Here is a 10,477-nt window from a genome sequence, read left to right as displayed (position 1 = left end):
GTCGAGGCTTTTATGTTGCTGGGTTATACACGTAACATTATCCCTGCCGTCACCAGGAAACAAAAGTATGGCAGTCAAACTTTTGAAGAAAAAGCCAACGACATATTGTGACAGTAATCTATTCCATCGTCCCCGGGCCTGTTTGGCATTCATGTTATTTTGTCTCTACGATTTCGGAGGTGCGCAATTGATAGCGCTACTGTACGTGCGCCTGGATCGATAATTGTACAAAGGGCTTGATAGAAAGGGCATTAAGGAGAAAGTTGCAGAAAAGTGAAACAGGCGGAAAACAAGCCAGGTTTCCTTGAGATAGCAGAAGTGAGGGCAAATTCATTGGAATGTAATTGGCATTCATTTTAACCACAAGGTAGCACAAAGACCGTATCTCGAATCTCCCCCACTGCATGGCACGCCGTCTCTTTTTAATTCAGTGGAATTCTGTGGATGCGGCTGCATTTGGTAACAACAGTACACACAATCGCCGTAATATGAGTCTTTCTTTCCAGACCTGGTGCTAAATTATACCTGATACCTCGCCATAATCATGCACAAATCAGATGCTAATTGTGTAAAAATACAACAGAAACCAACTCGCAATATCATTCCGTTTTGTATGTTTTATTCGCATGAATAGCCTATTGTGTTTGTGTTTTGACTTAATTAGTAGTGTAGTAGTAGTAGTAGTAGTAGTAGTAGAAGTAGTGGTGGTGGGGGTAGTATTCGCGCACTGCGTTGTAGTGATGAGAATAAATTGATCTGCATAAAAACAGTGACGCATTAGCAGGCTATTCTCATTTCCCCTCATTTTATTAACCAAGCAACACTGGCGACGACATAGCGATTTTCAGATTATTCATTGTGCGCGCACGCGCGCCTGTGGATGTCGGTTGTGTGTGTGTGTGTGTGTGTGTGTGTGTGTGTGTTTGTGCGCGTGCGTGACTGTGCGCGCGCGCTTGTATGTGTGTGTGTTGGAGGGAGATGATAGCGAATGTTGCTGCGCCTGGTCTCTAAGGACGCACTGAGCCGTGTGTGGCGCGCAGCTGTCGGAGAGCGACAGACAGAGGGAGTGGACAGAATGAGTGGAAGAGGGATGGTAATTGTGAGAGGGATAGTTCTTGTGTGATCCGATTCACCGAGATGTCTTGTCTCTTCCGGTGTCATCCATTATCCAGTCAATGAGAAGGCAACAAAGACGGAATCACAAGTAAATAAAGCTGTCCGGTCCGGTCGAATCGTAGCTGAATGTTTCTTCGTTATTAATTTCCACCTGCCCGTATTTAAAATGTTTAGATATGGGCGTATTCGAAGTACAAAAAAAATAAAAATACTTGTCAGATTGTGCGCTTTCCAGAAATCTCATGTTATATCCACATATCCGCGAAACTGTTCCGTGCGCACAGGTGAGTGTGTCCAACGTGCACCTGTGCAGTGGAGAAACGGTCATCGGGAAAGCTGTCACCAGCAAGGCGCTCTGCTCTTGACCTGACTATACCACATGTTGGATTCCCTTTATTTAAATCCCTCCATCCCCCCTAAAAAAACGCCCCCCTCCCCCTCCCCGCACTCGCGCTCCCTCTCCTGCCGCGGCTGTGCAGTGCCCAACCTCTCCGCCGCGTTGGATCATTAGAATACAGAGGGAGGGGCTCGCCTGGATGACGGTCCCGGGGAGGGAGGGGACGGAGGCGGGACCCAGCCAGTCCCCGCTTCTCTGCACTGGCGAGCCGGGGACTAGGGCTGGAGATCGCCGGGGAGCATCGTCACCACTCCAGCACGGAGCCTTGCCTGGCCAAACACTGCGCACTACACTCGTCGGGATTGCAAAACATTCCTGAGAAATATACCTGCTATTTATGGCATGTGGCTGGTAACTTTATTCCTGCTGTATTCTTTTCAAGAAGGTATGTGGAACAGTTAAACGTTATAATAACTCAAATATATCTCGGTTGAATGTTTACTGTGTGTAATGATCACTGCGATTACTATAATTAAGATTAAATGCATGCACGTAGCGTGTTAAAAAATCTCATTTTTTTGTGGGAATAAAGTCAATTAGAGCATTTAGAAAAATAATATGTATTACTTTTGTTAGATTTTTCTTCTTTAAAGTTTAATTGGTCGAGGAAAGATGGTCTTGGAGATTAGTTTTTCATCTGACCCCCTGCTTTCCTTAGTTATCGTCTTCTATTATGACTGTTTTATTCATTTTTTTCATTTTATGTCTTAAAAATGCTGAATAAAAAGCCATTTGTGTGTTTGAGAGAGAGATGGAGTGAGAGAGAGAGTGAGAGAGAGAGAGACGGGGCACTGTGTGACTGTATGCGCTGGTCCGTGACATTACAGATGGGGCTGATATCACGGTTTGTTTTCGCATTATACTGAGAGTTATGAATATGTAAAAACGACAAGAGCGGGGGGAGGGAGAGCGAGATACGGAGAGATGGAGAGATGGGTAGAGGTTATGTACGGATGTTCAGTTTTGTTGGCTACTGTGAGATCTATAGTTGAAAGTAGAAAGGGTCAGTGAAGTGTAAATTTGTTTGCTGATCTACCCCCCCCCCCCCCACCACACGCACACACATCACCCCCCCCCCCCCCCCCCCCCCCCAATTCGACCCTGATTTCACGATTTCAAAGGCATACATGATTAAAATGAAATTATTTTATTGGCATTTTCTGTGTCTGGCACTGAATTGTTCGTAAGTGTGTTGTATGTGTGTATTGGTGCGCGCGTGCGCGCGAGCAGAGCGGGCGCGCGTTTTAGTGCGGTTTCGGGTACCAGGGTTAATACATTCAGAGCTGTGTGAATTGATGCTGGGGTTATTGAGCGTAGATTATTTGGCAAGATAATTTATCTTCTGTTGTATAATGGCCTTTTAGAGTATGACAACAAAGGACCAAGGGTTGTGTAATTGCAGAAAGGAACATAAAAAGGATATGCTCTCATTTTTTGTATTCAACCTACATGTATTATGGAAATAAGATCATTTGGGCGATGCGGCTGATTTAGATTTTATATGAGAAAGGGACACAAATTGTGTTTGAAGTTCTGTGTCTTTTTTTTAAACTGTTGTGATTGGTGTCAATTTTTCCTCAAAAAGTAGGGTGTGGAGTGTGATAAGGCATCAAAATAATCCCCCTCCCCTCCCAAAAAAGATAAAAAAGACAGAACAAGCCAGTATTATATCTGCATAATAGCGTGCACAATTATAGAACAAAAATCCCCGACCCAAGTCCACGTACGGCGATGTGCTCCACAACCTTATTACACGGTGTACAATAATAATCCGCATTCAAGTCTTATCTACTTTATCATGCGTGCCGGTTATCTCAAATGGGAACAAAAAATGTTAACATATTATTTTTATACGTTTATTTTCTTACTTTGGGTATTTGAATTCAGAATTTTGTGTGGCGTGATTTTTTGTGCATAATTTCTTTAATTGTGTTTATGCAGGTGGATTACGGGGCACATTTTGATTGGGTGCTTATATTTTGTTATGTATTGACTCTAAACACGGTGTTCTGGTTTGCGAGGCTGTTGAAGGGTGGGGGTGGGGTCTGTTGAACGGTGGGGCCACTGTGAAGTTGAAAATTTAATGGACGTTGGAGAGGGGAACTTCAAAATGACATTTCAAGGCCCGAAGTCAAAACCTATTATTTATTTCCAATACTAAGACACAAATTATTATCCATGTTTGGATATTATGCTGATTATGATATTTCCATTCCATGTTCATTCCGACGTCCGATATAGACAAAATGCTTTTCATTTTACCATATGCATATGCATTAGGACTGCGTATTTTTCCTGATCGGGCCGCGCCTCCATTACGTGCAACACTTCTAATGAAGGAAGCGACGCTGCAGAATCATTACGTATACATTTTAATGTTTAAATATGATTTTTTTTTTTGGGGGGGGGGAGTCGATGTGAAATACTGAACAAGCGAAACGCAGGTGCGAGTCAGGGAAGTTGGGGAGTATAACCCCACATCAGCACACCTGAACCAAGTAACTGAGGTGGGGGGCTGGGAGGACGGGGGGTGGAGGGAAAGGGGCTAATTTCATCTACCCCCCCTCCCGGCCCTCCCCATCTCCTTCCAGCATCCACTCACGAATCGGGTTGTGGTTTTATGGAAATGAAGCAATGAAGGGAACTGCATCGATAAAAAATTGAATTTGCATCCTATTTCAATGTTTTCATAACGACTATTTCAATATTAATATTATGAATATGCTTCTGATTACCTTTATTACGAGTATTATTATTATTTAAATTATATTATATAAAATCTGTAATCAATTACATGACTAATTACTATAGCTGTAATGAATTGTTTTAAGAGTATGTTTTGTTCCTGCTTATACATTTACGTTTAAGAATAATACAACTGCAAAGGTGAAGCATTGAATTCCAATTTTTTAAGATAATGATTTTTTAATAATTACACATCCTGGATATTAGGCGGTCTGCCTAATATCAGGACAGGCCTCAAATCTATCGAAACAAATTATTATTTTAATGAAATGAAAGCCTTTTATTCAAAATTGTGTAATACTCACATCCGTGACCATGGAAATGTATATATATATACTGTGAATAAAATAATTGGCGGGTTCTTTGATTCACCTGACGCTACAATTCTGCATATATTTTAGTGAGTTAACTGTGTTTGTTAAAAGGGTGTAGTCTACCCCTGCACCGGGTATTTATTTAGTCTTTGTTTCACTCGGGATTGTATTTTCGGAGCTCATTTCGCCTATATATTTAAACGCTTTGCCCTTGTCTTACACCTAAGGAAAAAATAAAACGGACAAAAATGTAAACTGAATGAACACAAATGTGTGTGTGTATTAGGTGGTTGTGGGGGGTGTTTCGGTGGATGTAGGGGTGAGCATAGGCGGTGTACGTGCGTCCGCTTGTGTATTTTGGAATATTTTGAGAGCAATATTTATTCTAAGGATCAGTTTTGTCAAATTTGTGTGACGCCTGGGATATTATCCGGTCTGATCCGATTTTCTGAACGTTTGCCTAAATGAAAATGTGATTGAAAACGTTTGAAAGGTAATGCAGTAAGCAAAATTAATATTATCATCATTATTATTATTATTATTACGAACGGCGTACTTACCAAATTAATTACGATCATATCAATTAGTCAACGTTAATATAATAAGCATGTATTTCATTTACTTTACTTTAATTTATTAGCATGACACAATGTCTTGTTTTTATTACAATCGATACAATTTTTCTCGCGCCAACTAACGAGAACATCGAAATATTTTTTAAACCTGTGATAAGTTTTCAGTTTATGAATATAAATATAATTTCTGACTGATTACCCCCCCCCCCCCCCACACACACACACACAACACACACACACCAACCACTCTACCCATCCCCCGTCCCGTCTTTCTCATAGAAATATGCAGAACTGGTTTCTATATATTTTCATCTGCAAATCATCTGCCCTCCCCAGCTGCGCAATTAGTGCAGAGACCCGCAGCTCTCCCGCCCCGTCCAAAAAGTAAATCAGGTCAATAGCCAGAAGGGTTCCATTTATTTTTGAACAGCATTCACTCCATTATATTTACCTTTTTTTCCCGAAATGTTGTTTTCTTAAAATTGCCAGGCCTGTCTCCTGACAATATCAGTAGGCTACTATTATTGTTGCATTTGTTGCATCACCTAGCCCGCTTGCAACTTTACCAAGCAAATTCGTGGCGAAGGAGAAAATATCTAATTTAAGAATGGATTACGCACGCACAGCCGTGTATGCAAATAAAAATGGCCAAGCTTGTGTACGCGATAGTTGTATGAGTCACAGACAGACACAAACGACGAGTACCCTACTTTTAATTTGACGTTTCAGAGGGTTGTTTCAGAGATGGGGGCACTGTTGCTGAATTATCTGTGACACAGTTTTTAGCCGCATCGACGCTCGCGCTGTGTTTTCCCTCTGCTCTGACACCTGATGTACCATGACGTCAGAGGCTCGCTGCGACTCACTGGCACTTGAGCCCAAGTTCATGTGATCATCCCTACAACTTCAAATGCAGTTTCTGGGAATTGCAGCCCATTTAAAGTCGGCCTATGTAACACGAAACCTGATATATTGTTCAGTTCGTTTATTTGTTTGCACTGTGCCTTGCGTATGCAGTCGACGCATTGTGTTGCTTTACGCAGACACGTTACTGGATTTGACTGCTTTTGTCATCTGATATCTCGCGAGCACGCTCGTATTATGTCTTTCTTGTGGTGGCTGAATAATTGCCGCCACTGACCGTCAGTGGTTGCCGCAGACAAGTGGTCTCTGTTTGCACACCTGTGTGTGTGTGTGTGTGTGTGTGTGTGTGTGTGTGTGTGTGCGCGCGCGCGCGTGTGTGTGTGAGTGAGAGAGAGAGTCCGGGCTTTGGCTGTCGTGCATGGCAGATTGACTCCCGCGAGCTCCTTCAGCATCGCTGTTCTGCCCCCATTACAGAACTTAGTGCCAACGGAACGTGTCTTGACCCCCCTGTCTCTCCTTTCGCGTGCTCTCGCCTCGCTTTCAATCTCCTTGTCACGGCGTGCCGCTTTCCCTGGTTCAGTAGGATACTTTGCCAGCAGACAGGCGGAACGATAGGGATATTTAATAACGCAAATGCCGCACTGTCTCAACCTTTCTCCTCCTTAATAGCACCCTTCCTCCGTATTTGCCATTTTGATTTGAAGTACGACTTCAACAAGTACCTGGCTGTCAGTCTCTCGTCGTTCTGGCGTCTCGCTCCGGTGAACAGCGGGTGTCCCCAGCGCAGAATGACGGACGCTGCGCGGTCCCGTTGCGTCTCACGCGGAAGCGGGTGCGCAAGGGGCCTGCGGTGTCTTTCCCCTCCCGCACACTCTCTGCCTCTCGCCGTTTCTCCGGAACTCACAAGGGCCATCGAAACAGTGTGTAGAAAAGGGAGATAACCCATATAGTAATTGTTTAAGGCATTCTTTTAATTTATTTATTCCTATCAAATAAATCAAACCTGGGGACAGCGTCTTCTGTAACATAAATTAATACACGCATCTAAGTATGGACATAATGGTCTTCCCTTTTGATAAAATGGAGCATATAGCCACCATTGTAGTTATGCTGACTGGTTCCTTTGAGTGTTTTCCATCAATTATAGGTTCATAAAAAAAGATGAGTTAATGTGTCTTACTTGACACTTAAAGACCACATTACACTAAGTGGTAAAAAATCCATTGTTATGACAGCGATGACCTTGTCAATTCCCATTATAGTCTGCCTCTCTTTGTGTTTTTCAGTTTTACTGTAATTGGAAGGGCCTGGCTGCCTGTGCTTAGACCTCAGTCGCAAAGTTTAAGTGAGCAGAGCGCTTTACGAGCAGCAGTAACCGCAAACCTGCCAGGACCTTATCGAACGCCCCCTCCAAATCATCAAGTCTGTTGGACAAGAGAGATTCAGCGTTGAGGTCATTTCAGACAAAAATGGGAGAGCTATATCAGCGGCAACTCAAGGAGTTCTTAACCTCTGACCTCCTTCCCTGGCCGTTCTCTAGAGAAAGAGTGAAAGAACATGGAAGGAGACCAGGGCCAATACTGACCCTTTATTTCCAATGAAATGCAAGCCATTTATTTAGTTTGTTCTGCATGCAGGCGTACCACCAGGGACTTTGCCACACAGTAGCTCTTTGAGGGCCCTGGCCAAAAAGGATGATTCCAGTCAGGGTCTCTGGAATCATCCTAACTTCATCCTAGTTTGGGCAGTTTGGTGATCATCAAAAATCATCAGTGTTCTTGCTCGAGCTCATTTGTACGAAGCGCGTAAGCACCTGAGCCTAGGTGAGGGTTTATCGTTTTTCTGCGAGCATAGCGAGAAGAGAGAAGAGAAAGGTAGGGTTCCCTCAAAGCTGTAGTTCCGTCATGAAATCCCTGAATGGACAGAGGGACTGGAACGGTGGGGGGCACTGAAAAAAGTGTCAATTTTACGTTCGGTCTCCACGATGGTGACAGCAGCTGAGATCCTCCCGGTCTCATCCTCACTCCAGTTGGAAAATCCTGTGGAATGTGGGGGAGCGAGATCCAATGGCAAGCTTTCTTCGACATATTCTGCACCATATTTGCAGATTCTCCAAAAATCGTTGCCATAAGGAAAGGGTGGCACCCTACCCCCCTATGAATCCCATATATGATGATTGCATGTCACACTCTCACACAGGCGTTCAGACGTACACTCCCTCTCGCCCTCTCTCTCTTACGCTCACGCTCATTCGCTGTCACGCGTACTTCACAGACATACACAACAGGCAATAGACGACTGCATGCATTCTATGCTCATTCTCTCTCTAATTCACTCTCTCTCACGCGTGCACACACACACACACACACACACATGCATGTGCGCTCACACACACACATACACACACACACATGCATGTGCGCTCACACACACATACACACATGCATGTGCGCTCACACACACACATACATACACACACACACATGCATTTGCGCTCACACACACACACTTGTGCACATGAACTTGGGCACACACACACACACACACACACACACACACACACGTACAAACCGCTAGATGCATTATGTAAATTTAGCCTGATATTCCTGATTCAGCCGTGGGAGGACCAATGCTGTGGGACTCCAGCTGATTGAGTTTATGTTCATGCAAATCATTCCCAACAATCAGTGAAACAGCAGCAGCACAGCAAAATCAGCCTGCCCTGCGTTTCAGCTGCCTCGTGTGTGTGTGTGTGTGTGTGTGTGTGTCTTTTCAGCCGCATCATGGGGAAACCCCATCTTGAAACCAACACTTCTGTATTGTATCCTCTAAAATGCACCTCCGTCACCAAAAAGTGTTCCCACAGAACATGGCCGTTTACTGTCATGTACACCTGTTCTGTAGGATACGGTATATACAGTATATATTTGCCTGCCAGGGAGTCCATATCTCATCAGTAAATGGAGTTGATTTTTCCTTTGTCTTGAAATGATCATGGAATGAAGATTTTCTTCTTTCTGAAGTGTATTACAATGACATGGTCAAACTGGCCCACCTGATGTAATGTCCGTATAAACTGGCCCACCTGAATGTAATGTCAGTATTTCTCCTTCCACCGGTTCATTTGATTCACAGTAGCTTTTATTTCCAAATCCCAAATCCTGTCTAGCTTCTTATATCCTTGATTAGAGGGTCAAGGTCATGATTCAAAATGGCCGGGGTTACAATCGACCCTCATTGCACTTTGTGTTTATTGTTACACGGTGAATTTTACATTTTTACTAAATCATACTCACTTACTCACTATTTCTTACTATTTCCAGCATCGACCAAACCTGAAATAACCTACTAATCAAAATTAGAAAACACATTTTTACAGCTTACAGTAATAATTATGACACTCTGTTCATGAAAGACCTAAAATGTATAACCGACGCATTCACATATCCATAGAGACATTTGTTTATGATTTATTGCTCACACAAGGTCTGGTCCAGCAGAAGGTTCAGACCTGTCTGTCTGTCACTTTCTTTCTTGCCTCCGTACAATGCTGAACTCTCTGCTGTATGTGCTGTGTGTGAAAGAATGGTTTGTGTACTGGCCCTATAACTTTGAGACTGATGCTGCTGGAATCCCAGGTGGGGCAGTGCGGCTGTGTCCTTCTGAATGGTGCTCTATCTGAATGGCTTCACTCAGTAAATAGCTGTGCGGGTATATTGTATGAGAAGTGAGGTCCCCCGGATAGGATGCCAGCTGAATTCCTCAATCTAAAACGCTACTGCGGGAGGGAATATTTTGGAATTGGTCAGAGAGAGTGAGACAGCCCTGTGGGTTGAATGCCTTGCCAACACATGACACTGTTAGATTTGTGTAATGTTGTGCCAGGAGCCGTGGCCAGTTCCGTCCTTCCGTTGATGTTGAGCGAGACCAAAAGAGAGAAAGAAAGAGAGAGAGAGAGAAATAGAGAGGGATAGAGAGAGAGAGAGATAGAGAGAGAGAGAGAGAGAGAGAGAGAGAGAGAGTGTGTCACATTTGCTGGAGAGACAGACTGCTGGCTCAGGCCCCCCCACATCTGATGCGACGCACAAACTCATCCATTTGCAAATGGGTGTTGGAAAACTGGAAGCACACCTGTGCTGGAGAGTATCTGTGTGTGTGTGTGTGTGTGTGTGTGTGTGTGTGTGTATGTGTGTGAGAGAGAGTGTGTGTTTGTGAGTGCATGTTCGAGTAACAGTGTATGTGCCCATGTGTGAGTGAGAGAGAGTGTGTGTGTGCGTATGTGTGTGTGCATGTGAGAGTGTGTGCGCGAGTGTGTGTATGTGTGTGGTACAGTGGAGTGTGTGTGTGTGTGTGTGTTTTTGTAGGACCGTGGTGTGTGTGTGTGTGTGTAATACAGTGGAGTGTGTGTGTGTGTGTGTGTGGTACAGTGGAGTGTGTGTGTGTGTATGTGTGTGTGTGTGTGGTAG

General features: G+C 43.9%; 1 protein-coding gene across 1 annotated transcript in view; it reads left to right on the top strand.

Annotated features, from left to right (window-relative positions):
- Positions 1-1,772: 1,772 nt before the first annotated feature.
- Positions 1,773-10,477, top strand: part of dscaml1 (Down syndrome cell adhesion molecule like 1) — an 85,978-nt gene continuing 77,273 nt past the window's right edge. The window contains exon 1 of the mRNA XM_061216341.1: positions 1,773-1,898. Coding sequence (XP_061072325.1) covers positions 1,856-1,898 — 43 coding nt within the window. The 5' untranslated portion in view covers positions 1,773-1,855. The remainder of the gene's footprint in view (positions 1,899-10,477) is intronic.

Source organism: Conger conger, chromosome 13, assembly GCF_963514075.1.
Source record: "Conger conger chromosome 13, fConCon1.1, whole genome shotgun sequence".
Classification (NCBI taxonomy): Eukaryota; Metazoa; Chordata; class Actinopteri; order Anguilliformes; family Congridae; genus Conger; species Conger conger.
Note: the sequence above shows the minus strand (reverse complement) of the source record. Positions and strands in the feature narration are given on the sequence as shown.